Source organism: Monodelphis domestica, chromosome 2, assembly GCF_027887165.1.
Source record: "Monodelphis domestica isolate mMonDom1 chromosome 2, mMonDom1.pri, whole genome shotgun sequence".
Lineage (NCBI taxonomy): Eukaryota > Metazoa > Chordata > Mammalia > Didelphimorphia > Didelphidae > Monodelphis > Monodelphis domestica.
In genome coordinates, this window is record NC_077228.1 from 299201787 (window position 1) to 299217140 (window position 15354).

Here is a 15354-nt window from a genome sequence, read left to right on the forward strand (position 1 = left end):
ATGTTAAGATAGCAGAATCTTTAGATCCATTAGTTTTCTAAAAACACATAGCTAAAACAAAGCCTCATCAACTGGCTCACTGTTTCTATTAAAAAACTCTGGAATATTCTCCCAAAGTATTTTTGCCAACACAATATATTAAATTAACCTTTGTTTCCAGTGAAGATAAAGTAATATGCCTCTTTCCAATAACTTATAAGCTCTCTGAAGGCAGTTACTTATTTCTTTTTCTTGTTTGTTTTTGTTTTTTCTATCCTCTGCCCCTAACATAGTACATGGCACTGGTAAGTATTAAATGTATCTTGATTGAGTGTTTGAACTATGCTGAATTTCCCCTACTCTGACATATTAACAGATTTAGAAAGCCATTTCAACAATGTATATGACAAAACTGTAGGCACTAACTACAAAACACTAAAAGATAGCCAGATGCAGAATGGGATGAACTCAGAGGAGATCCAGGGATTACTATATCATCTAACCCAATTCATTTCAATCCAATTAAGTGTCTATAATGTACAAGGTGAATATGAGTGCAAGTGTATATAATGTACAAGGGGGATCATTTGGACAGTGGATAAAGCACCATGTGGGTTCAAATCTAGCCTCATACACTAACTAGCTTTGTGACCATGGATAAGTCATTTAAGCCTATATGTCTCAATTTCTTCACCTGTAAAACGACCTGGAAAAGGAAATGGCAAACCACCTTAGCATCTTTATCAAGAAAACCCCAAATGAAGTCATAAAGAGACAGAAATAACTGCAATGTCTGATGAACAAACTTACAAGGCATCACACATAGAACTAGATAGAGTGACAAAATGGGAAGGAGTCCCTACCCTCAAAGAGACATGTGTAAATGCAAAGATATAAAGGGCCATCTATGTTAGGAAGGTTTGCAAAAGATTTTATCAAGAAAAATCAAGATGAACTACATAGGCATGTGTGCCGCTAATCATGTGTATCAAACCTTCTATTTTGGTCTCTTCACCTTACAAAATCTCTATGAAAAATGGACCACAAACTTACATAATTTCAAAGCAGTGAAGTATTGGAGGAACTTTATCTACACAGTGTCTTCCATAGAATCACTTATATTACTATGTAAATTGAACCAGATTACCAGGATAGACAGAAGCCAAGCTTCAGTCAGGAATTATGGTAGAAAATGGGGGAAAAACCCTTGATATTTGTGCTATATATCTTCAAGTCACTGACGCTCACTAACATTAGAGTACGCATCTATATGCCTTCACAAAGTCTTACTTCAATGCTTTCTCTAAGGTACAAAAGATTTTGAAGGCTATAGCGGTAAAGTACTGTCATCTTTTATCAGCCCAGAAAAACCTCAAGCACCACTCTGCATTTAATAGACTGAGTAAGCTGTCCAGAGACCAATTTAGCTATATATATATATATATATAAAGTTCTTCCCCAGAAGATTGGCTACTAGATGAATTCTTTGACAGTGGTGATCCTCTGACATTGGTTATAAGTATAGAAATTGATAATTAATACTTTCAAGCTAATGAGACTAGAATAAAACTAGATGCTTATTAGCAAGGCAACTGAAAAAAATCATCCTGGGGTCCATTTATGATTGCATGAATTGTCACCATCCCAAATCATCTGTTCAAATAAAAAGTCAGTGATTAGAAGATAACAGGTCACAATATAAAGAAATAAGATACCTGAAAAAAAATAGGAAGAAAATGAGAGAAAGAAAAAATATGAAAAATATGAAAAAGATAAAAATCTGGTCTTTTAGCAATCATCAGTAGCAACTTCAGCAGAGGAACAGCCATCCTATTATGCATTATAAACAGCCTGGCTGCTGATTTAATGGTAGTCTGAGCAGCATAACCAAGAAATGCTTGCTCCCATATTAATAGGAAATATATTGTATGAATCCAATAGTTCATGAAATTAACAAGGAAAAAATGAATTGGAGGGAAGCAACTTTGCAAGTAATGGGAGACTGTAGCAATTGCTTCCCTGAAGCACAGTGAACACTTTGGGTGCACTTGGGCAAAGTGAATATAAATGAGAATGGACACTGCTGGAAACTTTTTAAACAACATTTTTAATTTAAATCCATTTCAAGTTTTCTGTTAGAAAGTTTTAGAAGTGAATTCTGTTAGTCCAAAATGCCAATTAGAGTTTAGACACTCTTAGGCCATTCCCAAAGACATCTAAGACTAACTGGTATAAAAGACAACTTAAAATTATGGCATAAACTAGAGTTAGGGCAAATGTAATTCTTAAATACTTATTCTCCATCCTCTGTGGTACCACTCTTGTTAGCCAATCATTTAAATCTAGAAAGTATTTCCCTTTTGAAAAGTCTCAAAATTATATATGCCTAATATGTGCTTTGGGGTGAGAATGGATGGACAGATCTCATACTTACAAGCCAATAGACATACGATGAAAGATTACATCTGGCCCACAGACACTGCCCTTGACAGTTTGACCAAAGCTTTGGTTGACCTGACAGGAAGAAGCCAGGTTTTCCACAGAGGCAAGTAGGTATCTTCCCTTGTTCCCTGAGACTGAGCCATCCAGGTCTTCCAAGATAGCTGCATGAGGAAATGGGAATGCTATTCGATTAGGTGAGTTTAGAAACTTCAGCTGTTCAGTCTTTACAGTAAATCCACCTGAAAATTAAAAAAAAAGATTTTTAATTAAATTATCAATAGGTTAGCTTGGCAGCCCAGTGGATAGGGAGTCAGTCCTAGAGATGGGAGGTCCTAAGTTCACATCTGATCTCAGATATTTCCGAACTGAGTAATCCTGGACAAGTCACTTAACCCCAGCTGCCTACCCTTTACCATTCTTCTGCCTTAAAATTGATTGATTTTAAGACAAAAGATCAGGGTTTAAAAACTATCATAGGGTTATAATATCAATTAATCAATCTATTAATAATGTTTATTTATTTCTAGGCACAATACTAGGAGCTGGGCAGATAGACCAAAATGAAAGAACCCCTAACTTCAATGAGATAACACTCTAAGGAAGTTCATTATTATTGTTTTTCTTTCGATTTCCTTTGGAAGGAAAAAGAAAAAGAAAGAAACTAATGAATAGGAATGCCCTATCCTGCTCATTCAGAACTTTCACTGGTTGATCACAGCATCAATTCAAATAGTAACAATCCTTTAGTGACATAATCCAGATGAGGAGAATTTCTAGACAGAATGATACTCTGAAAAGAATGTTGAAAAGATTCAGAGGACTTGGATTCAAATCTCTGTTACTTACTATATAACTTTTGGTATATAACTAACCTCTCTAGGCCAAAATTTCCTTACCTGTAAAATAAGGTGAGTCTAGAGAGTTTTCTCAGTGTCCCCTCTACCTTTACGTATACTTTCCTATGATATTACTAATACTTAAGTTTCCTTTTTTAAATGGTCAAATGCATTTCATTTTTTTTTGGTTGGGTTTTTTTCCCCAAGTTCCTAGAATAATCCATCCCTACTAGTGCCTTCTTTATAGCAACAAGTTTATAAGTACTTGTTAAAATGAATTTAATTTGAGGCAGCTAGGTGGCTCAGTAGAGAGAGAGTCAGGCATAGAGACAGGGGGTCTGGGGCTTAAATATGGCCTCAGAAACTTTTTAGCTGTGTGACCCTGGGCAAGTCACTTAATCCCAATTGCCTATCCTTTACCCTCTTCTGAATTGGAACTGATGCTTCACATCAATTCTAAAAAAGAAGGGAAGGGTGTTGTTTTTTTAAAAAGAATTTAATTGTATATATGTCCATCAGAGTCAGACTAGGACTCTAGATTTTTCATGAAACTTTTTGTGAAAGGTCTGGTCAAATATTTTTCTTAAACTTTTGTAAACTTCCAGCTATTCTCTGCTTCCCTTAAATTTACTCATGGAAATTATGGCACACTTATCGGTAGACACAAAGATAGGGGCCAGATTTTATCTAAAAGAAGTACTGCTAAAACAAAGACCTAATAGAGTCCTTGTAACACTTATTTAGAAAGCAATGATTTCAAACAACATTCCTTTTAAAATAATAATTATGCATACTATACATATTGAATTTAGGTAATTACAGCTATGTTTTAAGCCCCTGTTCCTAAAGAACAACTCAAAAAGCACTTATTAAACATCTGTTATATGCCAGGCACTCTGCTAAGTGCTTGGGGTTAAGATACAAAAGAAAGAAGGACTGTGATCATATTCTCCCTGACTTAGTAACACATGAAAATCTCTAAAGCTAAGAGCCACACCAGAAAAATGAAAAACTATCAATGCTCAAAATTTAAGTAGGTTATATGGTTAAAAAACTGGACCTGAAATCTCAGAAAACCTGAATTCAATCTACCCTGAGAAATTTAACTAGCTGTGTGACCCAGGGCAAGTCATTTAACCTCTGTCTGCCTTGGTTTTCTCATCTGTAAAATGGGAAGAATAATAACTCTACAGAGCTGTTGTGATGATCAAATAAGATAATACCTGAGAACTTAACATTAGCCTGAACCCCTATTCTTTTCCTTGGTACCATAAGATCAATTTTAGGTTTTTAAGGGGGGAAATTTCATATTGAATTTTCAAATAGCCCATTTTCTGAGGTCTCAATTCCACTCCATTCTCTGAATTAAGAACAAGGTCTGGGTCTTATCTGTATAAGGGTGTGTGTGCCCACTCTGGGAAGACAAACCTTGTGACTCCCTGACATTCAGCAGATGTTTGTCTCTTGCCCCCCATGACTCCTGGCATCTGGAAGACCAGCTTCTGATCCAGACAGGTTAAATTAGCCAAATCAGAGAAACTTTGAAAAGTGATGTTGCAGAGAGTATAAGTTTTGGGTCTAGAAAAGAAGGAGGTCTCTTTTGTCCTGGAATTAAGGTGAGAGGAAGCTGCTAGGTGAGCCTTAGCTAAGGCAGAGGTGGCCTCTGGAAGGAGACTTGTTAAAGAAACAGCCAATCCCATGTGAAGATACCTTTTCTTTCTCTGATCCATACTTTTCACTTTTTAACTAAACAATTATAGATTAAGATACAGTCTCCAGAGAATTTTAATCTTAACACTTACAAAATGTTTTGTAAACTTTAAAGTACTATATGAATGAATGAAAGATAGCTGGAATCACAAATGACCATGGATTATACGGCTCAAAAAATAGCTGCTAGTTTTAGAGCAGTTCCTTCTGTAAGAGATGTTCTTTTCTGACCAGTTGGGTTTCCAAGTCCTGTGACAGTGGGTGGCTATAATGCCATGCAGTATAACATCTGAGCCCAATTCACTGGATGGGAGCAGCAAAATGGCCTCATGTACATACCTATATTTATGTCATCTTCATCTATATCTGTGTCTCTCTCCATCTCGGTAGATAGGGACATATCCCTATCTATCTATCTGCCTATCTATTTATCTATCATCTCTTTATCTATCATCTATCTATCCATCTGTCTGTCTCTGTCTCATTTATCTATCATCTGTTTATCTATTTATCTATCACGTATATCTACATCGAGATATATATATATGTGTATATATATATATATGTATATATATATATATAAAGAGAGAGAGAGAGAGAGAGAGAGAGAGAGAGAGAGAGAGAGAGAGAGAGAGAGAGAGAGAGAGAGAGAGAGAGAGAGGTATTTCCCTTCTCTGATAGATGTGGATAATATTGCACCAATTTCCTCTCTTCCCAGATATTCTAGGGTAATGATTGCTGGTATTATCTACTTCTCCTATTCCCAAAGCTATGCTTTGGGATCTTTGAGTATTATAATTGGTCATGAGAGAGAAGGAAAGGAAAGAGAGTCTGGCTCACCCCAGGGCTGACCTTGCTAATGTATTATTCACCTTGCAGAGATGGGCCTGCTCTCATTGCCTTGGGCTGAGATCTGTGAGACCTTTCTTATCAATGAATTCTTAGAGCTGAGAGGAACAAATAACCACAAAAAATCCATTAATTCCGTTCACAACACAAATTTCTTAACTCTTGACTTAAGCCAATCTTTAAACTTTACACTGTGAGTATGTGTGTATACATATATGTATATAATATACATAGAGGTATATCTATGCATATATGGGCAAACCCACAGAGCTATACATAAGGATGCACATGTTTAGGTTGACATATACATATCTTTATGGAGAGCTGTGTATATATTCATCCACATGTACCTTATCGAGATATCAATCTAGTTTTATATATATTTAGGAAACAATTGAGTAGCACAGTGAGTGGAAAGAGCACTGGAATTGGATTCTGGAAGACTCATATTCCTGAATTCAAATCTGGCTTCTGACATTAGATATGTGGCCTTAGGCAAGTCACTTAACCTTTTTTTTTTTTTATCTCAGTTACTCCTTGGTAAAATGAGCTGAAGAAGGAAATTGCTAGTCACTCCAGTATCTTTGCCAAATGGAAAATCCAAAATGGGGTACAAAGAGTCAGGCATCATTGAAACAATAACACAATATGCATGCATTTAGATAGCTATGCATCTTTATGTGGAGATTCAGGTGTTTCTGACTCTTTTTGATCCCATTTGGGTTGTTTTTTTTTTTTTTTGGCAAAGATACTGGAGTGGCTTATCATTTCCTTCTCCTGAGGAAAAGTGGGTGAAGTGACTTGCCCAGGGTCACACAGGTAAGGAATGTCAGAGGTTGGGAATTCAGTTCAGATCACCCTAACTCTAGAACTGTCCTATACACTGCAACACCCAGCTACCTCAAACTGATATTACTGCCTGAGGAAATGTCTAGCATTGAGTGTCACCAGTATTTTTCCAGTACGTCCTATCTCTTTTCTTTCATGTACTGTGAAGTGTAGGTGCTTAATAAATACTGTTGCATCCAATCAAATTCCCTAAATAATCACAACAAAATTAAAATTGACTCTGGGGAGCATTTGCTGTCTAATTCATTCTTTGGCATTCACCATACTGCTTTGTCTATTATTCGTATTAATTTCCTGCCTTTCCAACTGGATTTTAAACTCTTTGGTGGAAGAGATCATTTCAAAGAAATTGGGGATGCAATGGACATTAGAAACCATCTATTAGAGATATGCCCAAGGATAGAATGAGGCAGCATGTGAAATCATAAATAATACTTTGATTTATGACTAACATTTAGATAATCATGAAAAGTCACATCTTGATGCTATTTCATGTTTTATCACATTTTCATCACAAAAATGAGGTGAATACAATCAAAAATCATTATGCCTATTTTACAGATGAGGAACTTGAGACCTAGAAAAGTCAAGTGACTTGCTGAAGGTCATAGTCCAGTAAGCCTTAATTCTGATTCAAAGTTCAGTGGAATTTCTCATTGATTTCCTGAATGTCTCAAGAAAATTGAATCAGCAAAGAAACTCCTGAAGAGATCCATCAAAATCTGAAACATTGGCCTCCAAAAAATAATTTTGATATTACTAATATTTTCATATTCCATCCCAAGATAAAAATAGTTCATTGTGGCATATAAAAGGTTGTCAAAGGACCCTTAATTGTCCCTTTGCAGAACTTGCTTTCCTCCAAAACTAACTTCTGACTGAGTTATTTGTCTTGGTTTATGTGGCTATAATGATCATTAACCCAGATTATCACTACTTCCTTTCACCTTTTACTATGTTGATATTGCTGTTAGGTCTCCCTAGGCCATTTTTATAAAGGCTGACAAGGGGATAATAAATGATCCTGAATTCAGATAGTTCTAGTTACCAATCCCAATAATACTAGAATAGTGGGCTAGAAGATCTAAGTAACTGGTTACTTAAGCCTTCCATCTTTCTATTGTGAAGCAAGGTTTTCTTTTCTTAGGTCTTCATTTGAAGTCTCTGCTGATATATTTCCATGATTAAGAAGCAAATATTAAATAATTCCTACTCCTTTTTATACTGTTGTTGTATTCCAGGATCATGTACCCCGAGAACTCACCTTGTCCTCGATAGCAGCTGGAACAGGTTCTTAAGGAGATGCAATTCTTTTGATCAAAATTCACAAAGGTCGTTTTTGACACCAATAGTTCCTGTCTCTTGGGGGTTTTTATCCCTGCTGACATGCATGAGCTTCCTTTCTATTGTTTAAAAAAAAAGGCAAGAAAGAAAAGAAAATATAATGTGTGGCCAAGTAAAATGTGCAAACTGGTCTGGAGCTAAATGAACAGAACCAGAAGGGTAATTTATACAATAACAACACCACTGTGAAAATGAACTTTGAAAGGCTCAAGAATCCTAGCAAACATCATGATTAAGCATAATTCTAGAGGACCAGTGAAGAATGCTACAACCTCCTGCTGGAGGAGATGCACTTAAATATTCAGAAAGAAAGGTACATTTTAGGACATTGGCCAACACAAGAGTTTATTGTGCTTGACTATGTATATTTGTTAGAAGGGTTTTAATTTTCCTTTCTCCCCTACTCACTCACCCCAAGCTGGTAGATAACAAAATAAATGTTTGTTGATTCTTTTAAAATATGCAATTAATGCTTCAAAATATCAAATAAAAACTTGGTTGAGAATTTTTTAAAGAATTTATTCCCACTCCTATATGTAAACTGAGCCTACACAGCAAACATAGAGGCTATTTCTAACCCATGTTCTTTCTGTCCTTTGGCTTAAAACATTTGCAACTTTAACCCTGGTTTGGCACTAAGTTCCTAGAACTGTCCTCAGTGAAGATTCAACTATACTAAAGAACCTAAAAGGGTATATAAGAAAGTTGTTATTAACTCTACAGAGTGGCAGTGAAAATTATGATACTTTTGCTAGTTCTAAAGATTTTTAATATGTTATCTCAAATCCATGGGTCTCAGTTTTCTACCCTCTGGAGAGGCTGGGCTAGATGATCTCTAAAGTCTATTCTAGTCCTTTCATCTTATAAAACTAAAAAAGCATACTTATTACCTTTTTAAAATCATAATTAAAGATCTTAAAAACAAGTAGGTAATGTGTATGTTAGAAGATGTGTGTCAAATCAAGCTCAGACATTTACTAGGAGTACCCCAGGGGTGTGACCTTGGGCAAATCAATTTACTGGATCTCAGTTACTACAGCTGCAAAAGGGAGACATTGGAATAGATGGCCTCTAAAGTTCCTCCCAACTCTAAATTTATGACAAATGATCAAATGATATATAATTATGAAAATGGGGGAAGAGAAAACTATATGGCCTCTAAGGTCCTAGACAACTTAAGTGCCATTGTGAATAGAGTACTGGATTTGAACTCAGGAAGACTTGAGTTCAAATCAACTCTTAGATACTAAATAGCTTTGTGACCCTCAGACATAATCTCTGAATGCCTCAATTTCATTATCTGTAATATAAGATAGTACCTACTTTTCAAGGTTGTTAGAGGAGCAAGAGACATTATTTGCAAAGTGCTTTGCAAACCTTAAAGCATTATATAAATTAGTTGTTGTTTTTCAGTCATGTCCAAATCTCCATGACCCCATTTTGAGGTTCTCTTGACAAAGCTACTTGAGTAGTTTGCCTTTTTCCTTCTCCAACTTGTTTTACTCAGGCAAACAGGGAAGTGACTTGCCCAGGGCCACACAATTAGTAAATATCTGCGGTCATAGTTGAACTCAAAATGAATCTTTCTGATTCCAAGCTCAAGTGTTCTTTCTACTATACTACTTATTATATTATTATGATTCTATGATCTCTTAAATCTCATCTGTAAAATTAAGATAATAATTCTGCCTATTTCATAAGGTGAACATGAAGAAACTATTTTGTAAACCTCAAAACTCTATAGAAATAAATTACTATTACTACTCCTCTGGATGTTGATCCATATGAAATAAAATCCACCCACCCAAACACCAAGATTTCATTTAATATACTAGAACCCAGATATTAATGAGTAACAATAAATGACCATGCACTAATATAAAATTTATATATTTGTACATAAAAAGTAGTGTATTCTCTGTTGATTCAGTCTATTAATGATTGCATGCTTACAGTTTTACATAGTTGTTTTGAGAATGGCCAAATACTTTGAAAATCCCAATTTCTGAAAGAAAGGAATACTTGAAAGTGAGTGGCTGAATCCAAAGTGGCATGGCCAATGGAGGAATCAGGCACATTCTCTTTTTAGCATTCTACATAAAGTTACGCCATTTTCAAATGCTCATATCTGCACATTAACTTCTCAGACACACCTGCAAGTAAGTTCTTCAATAATTGGTTTTTTTAAGTGATCCATGAGGCTCCTGCAGAGCTTTTCCTCTGAAAAAACTGAAACCTCTTCACTTGGATTGTTAAGTCTATCCTTGTCTGTTTTTATGAAACATTCAGGCATAGGTAATGTTTTAGCAATGAGTCTAGGACCTCATTTCCAAGGTAATGTTCTATTCACTAGATTAGGAGCAATATTATAAGGGGGAATTGTAAAGATTAAAATTTAGGGGAGAGGGGGAGACTGAGGCAGGTAGAAATTAGTTTCTCTCTGCAAGGAATATATATTTTTTAGAGGTTTATTAAAGTTAAAGATTTAGAATATACAAGTAAGAAACATGTGCCTAGGCCAGAGGCCTAGACAAAATAACCTCACATCATGGAAGAGACGCCTCTGCTCCAAAAACGGAAGTCCAAAAAGGCAAGAAAAGCCTTCTCAAAAGCCTTGAATGAGCTTAAATCCCTTCTCGATCTCGGCCCAGGTGAGATTACAAGGCATTCTGGGGAAGTGGAGCAAAGGCTCATGGGGATTGTAGTCCTGTATTCGAGTCTATTTTTCACAGAATACTATATCCATTGTAAAGTATTATCTTCGGTGATGCCACATTTATTACATCTGTTTTCCCATCAACTGAAGAAATCCAAAATATGACTACAAAAAATATGAAAAAAAATTTGTAAGTGTTACTTTGGGTCTTAACTAACTCTAAGAAATAGTCTGATCTAGCTTTCTTACCTTTTTTATATGCTTCATCTTAGGATAATAGGCCATTCAACTCACCAAAATAATAATAGTAGTTCAATATTCTAAAGTTTACTAAGCACTTTATGACTAGGAAAATCAAAAACATACAGAATTTAAATACAAATCTTCTGACTACAAGATCATTCACTGCTTTATCTAACATTCCCCACAACCATTCCAAAGGGAAATGTTTATAAAATTTCAGAAGAAAAAGCCCCAAGGCAAATATATTTTGTTTTGTTTCAGAATTGTCTTGATTTGAAAAGAAGAAATTCTATTAAAATAGCAACAAGATACAGAAAAGGGTAAGAGTTTGTGGGAGAAGTCTGTAGGGGTAGGGAAAAGGAAACAGCAGCTTGGCTCACTTCATATACTATTAGTGTGTTCTTGAAAGTCTGTTGCTAGAGTTGAGGTTCTTAACCATTTTATGTTGAATCACTTTGCACCTATATTTTGTTGCATAAATCTATTTCCAATGAAAAAAATAAAAAGGAGGGATAGGACTCATAATATCATCATCTCGATAAATCTCTGCTAAGGAAACCTTCTCCATCAATATGGACCAGCATCTTCTCTTTGCTAATGTCATAAAGTAACTAGAGTATTATAAAATTAAGTGATTTGCCTAGGATGGAATAGTCAATATATACCACAGGCAGGGCTTTAACTTTGGTCTTCTTGGCTTTGGGGTCAGTTCTACTCATTACATATCATGCAATCTCACTACAGAAAAGAAAATATATTAGAATAATAGCAATTAGTTCTAGGGTTTTCTTCTGAATCTGTCACTAACTGGTTCTGTGAACTAAGGAGAATTATATCTTCCCTTCTGGGGCCTCAGTTTCCTCATCTATTAAATTGTGAGAAATAGGAAAGATTAAGGCTATTTCTTCCCCTAAAATTCTGTAATTCAATAATTTGAGAATGACTTCCCTAAAAAATCTAATATGCCAGTAACAGTCTAAAGATTCACCTTTGGAATTCTAGCAGTCAGACTTCATCCAGAACAAATCTGGGGAGTTTTGTTTAATGTTTCCCAACAGAGAATTCTAGTGGTACACTTGTTAAAGGATTCAGAGGCATTCAACTGCATTGCATTACTAGTGGCACCTCAGGGGTGTGATTATCTTTGATTATCTCATGATAAGAACCCCTTTGTCATAATGTACATCTTCATTGATGTAATTTTCCCATTAATAATGATGTCTAGTTAACATCAATTAAAACTTTGTGACATCAGTTTAACAGGAATATCATTCAGCTCCATAGTTCTTTTCTCTTTCTTTTGTTTTCTTCCTTTTATTTTCTTCCTTCCTTCTTTTCTTCTCTTCTCTTTCTCTTTCTCTCTCTCTCATTTCTTGTGAGGAAAGGGTATAAAGGTTCAAGAACTCTCATTAACTATTGTCATCCTCCCTGATAAATACGAAGTCCAAGTAATCATAACATCTCACAAGTATTTAATTCTTTGGAAAGAAGGAAAGATTAGCATTTATCTTCCCTTCTTGAGGATGGTCCATAATATATTTAGCAAGAATAATCAGACAGGATTAAGGAAAGGGAAATTTAGCCTCATTATAGTGTCTGAAAAGAAAGTCCTAATAGATATTACTACCTTTTAGTCTGCCGAATAATCCCTCAAGAGAAGTAGTAGAAGGTATTACAGTCATTAATGATGATGATAGCTAGTATTTATATAGTACTTTAAGATTTTCAAAGTGTTATACATAAAACCCAACTGGGCAAATCATTAGAACCAGAGATATAGAACCTTCTTTAATTCTGTAGAAAGATTCTTACCGTTGCCCAGTTTTGATTTCTACAATATTGATTTATGTTCAATCTACTGATGGCTAATGCACATATGTGTTAGAGGTTGCCAGATTACCTGGAATACCTTTGGTACAAAGTTGACATCAAGCACAAACCATCATCATGGCAGTTTTTGAGTATCTAGGAAAGAGGACTAAGACAAACACAACATTCCTCTGTTGTCTCTCCTGCCCCTTTGACATACTTCTTCCATATATCTCACCTTTCCCATTTCAATATGTATTTATTACTTACACTAGCTCTCTGCTCCATGTTTCAAAATGCAGTCATCCAGAAGAAGTGCCTAGGCTTTATCAAGTCAAAAGATTTATTAGAAATCCCCCCAACTATGCAATGGCTGAGAAAAGATCTATAATGATTATTTAGAAATGTAGGCTTGGAGGGGCAGTGGAAGACCCTTATAAAACAATATCAATCATAGTAGGGGACATGGCCTTAAACTGTCACAATGGATTTTACCCGATTATTTAAACTTCAAAAAATCCTGTGAGCATTATTATTTTTGTATTCTGGGTGAAGAATCAGGTCAATAAAATTAACTGGCTTGTGACTGTCTCATTTTCTAGATATGTGATCCTTAGGCAAGTCTTTTAATTTCTCTCAGTCTCATTTTTTCACTAATAAAATGAGAGGTTTGAGCTAGATGGCCTCTAAGGTCCCTCCTAGCTTCAAATTTATGTTCATATCATTCTATGCCTAAAGTCATGTAATGAGGATCTTGCAAAACTGAAGATTAACAGATGTCTAATTCCAAATCTATTTCTTATTCCACTCTCCCACAATGCCCTTTCATCTAAAGGATTGAGATTACACCATCTCCATTTCTATTATTCCTTTTCCCATAAGAAGCTTCTTTGCCTGAGATACACATGGGCAAAGGATCCTTGAAGAAAGTTGACCTTGCATAGATGAAGTCAGTTTATGCTGTTCAGTTATTTTAGACATGTCTCTTCTTGTTCTGGCAAAGATATTGAACTGGTTTGCCATTTCCTTCTCCAGTTCATTTTACAGATAAGAAAACTGAGGCAAACAGGGTTAAATGACCTGCCCAGCTTCACACAGCAAATATCTGAGGCCAGATTTGAATGCATAAAGATAAGTCTTCCTCACTCCAAGGTCCATTGCTCAATATGGGTTGAAGTTTTAGGAAGGAAGATTCCAAAGGCTTTATGTAAAAACTTTCTAACCATTGAGGCTGAGAGCACATATGTGTAGGAATTTCCAGGGAAACCTTTTCCACAAAGATAGAATAATCATTCAGCTAGTTGGTGTCAGAAGAATTTGGTCACAGGTCTTTCTGACTCCCTACCCTATATAAATTACATAATTTTGTCTATCTCCCAACAAATAGAAATTTCCAAGAGTGGAAAGGGTTGTTTTGGGAAGGAGTAGGTTTTTCCCGTGACTTCACAATTCCATTTAGAAACTGATGTTACAACAAGAATTCTTATTTAGATACATACTGGAAGTGACCATCAATTGGGGAATGGATAAACAAGTTGTGGTATATGGTTGTAATGGAATACTACTGCGCCATAAAAAATGGCAGACAGGATGAGTTCAGAAAGACCCGGAAAAACTTATGTGAACTGATGCAAAGTGATGAGAAGAGACCAAGGAGAATAATGTACATAATAACAGAAATATTGTATGATGATCAACTATGAAGAACTAAACTATTATCAGCAAAATAAGATTCTAAGAAAATCCCAAAGGACTCAATAAAAAATGAAATCCACAGTCAAAGAAGGAACTGTTAGAATCTGATTGCGGATCAAAGCATGCCATCCTTCACTTTATTGTTTCTACATGTAATTGAAAAAACTAAAAGAAAAGATGATACTATCAATGCGCATCCCAAAGAGACTGTACTTACCTTTGAGGAATAATGACTGAGTAATAAGCTCTCAACAATAGAAGAATTTGCATCACTTTCTAAGATATCAATCCCAAAATCTTTGCATGAATAAATCTGGAAATTTTTAAGTTGAAGATTGCTACTTCTGAAAATCTATAAAAAAAATAGCATATGTTTTAGTACTGGAGTATACAACACAATTTTCCTTTCATTAAATCTTAAAATTTGTAAATAATGAATGAACAAATAAATAAAGAAACCTGTGCTATTTTTCCACAATCCAAGAAACAATTAAGAACCTTCTATATCCTAGGCACAGTGGTAGGCAATGGAGACTTTTCCCATCTCCATGACTTCTGAAAGCAGTAACTAAAGTCCCTGCAAACTTTCCCTTGGCTTCTAGGGGATTACCAAGGTAGAGAGGTTTATAGTGTTATAGTATTGTACAATATTCTCACACCTAAGTGCAAGATAAAATTCAGGTTAAAAATGTTTTCATTTTTTAAATTTAATTATTGTACATTATGGTACTATAGGCTTCACATATTTTGAAAAGTAAATTTCAACTGAAACCAGTGTTGTTTGGTGGTTATTTTTGAAATGTTTGCAGAAAAGGTCACAAAATTCTGGGGAATTACTAGTGAGAAAAAATGTTTTGCACATTACCAATTTTATTTTGTGTACTGTATTTTCTGGATAATTTCATTGTTATATGTTAGGAAAAATGAACATTATCAGAACTA

At 35.2% G+C, this 15354-nt stretch overlaps 1 protein-coding gene across 2 annotated transcripts in view; it reads right to left on the bottom strand.

Annotated features, from left to right (window-relative positions):
* The window catches only part of PKHD1 (PKHD1 ciliary IPT domain containing fibrocystin/polyductin), a 770507-nt gene that overhangs the window by 367322 nt on the left and 387831 nt on the right, over nt 1-15354 (bottom strand). For both annotated transcript variants that reach the window (XM_007484081.2, XM_016431130.2), the window contains exons 46-48: nt 14630-14764; nt 7930-8068; nt 2414-2660 (exon numbers count right to left, since the gene is read on the bottom strand). In XM_007484081.2, the coding sequence (XP_007484143.2) occupies nt 2414-2660; nt 7930-8068; nt 14630-14764 (521 nt within the window). The remainder of the gene's footprint in view (nt 1-2413; nt 2661-7929; nt 8069-14629; nt 14765-15354) is intronic.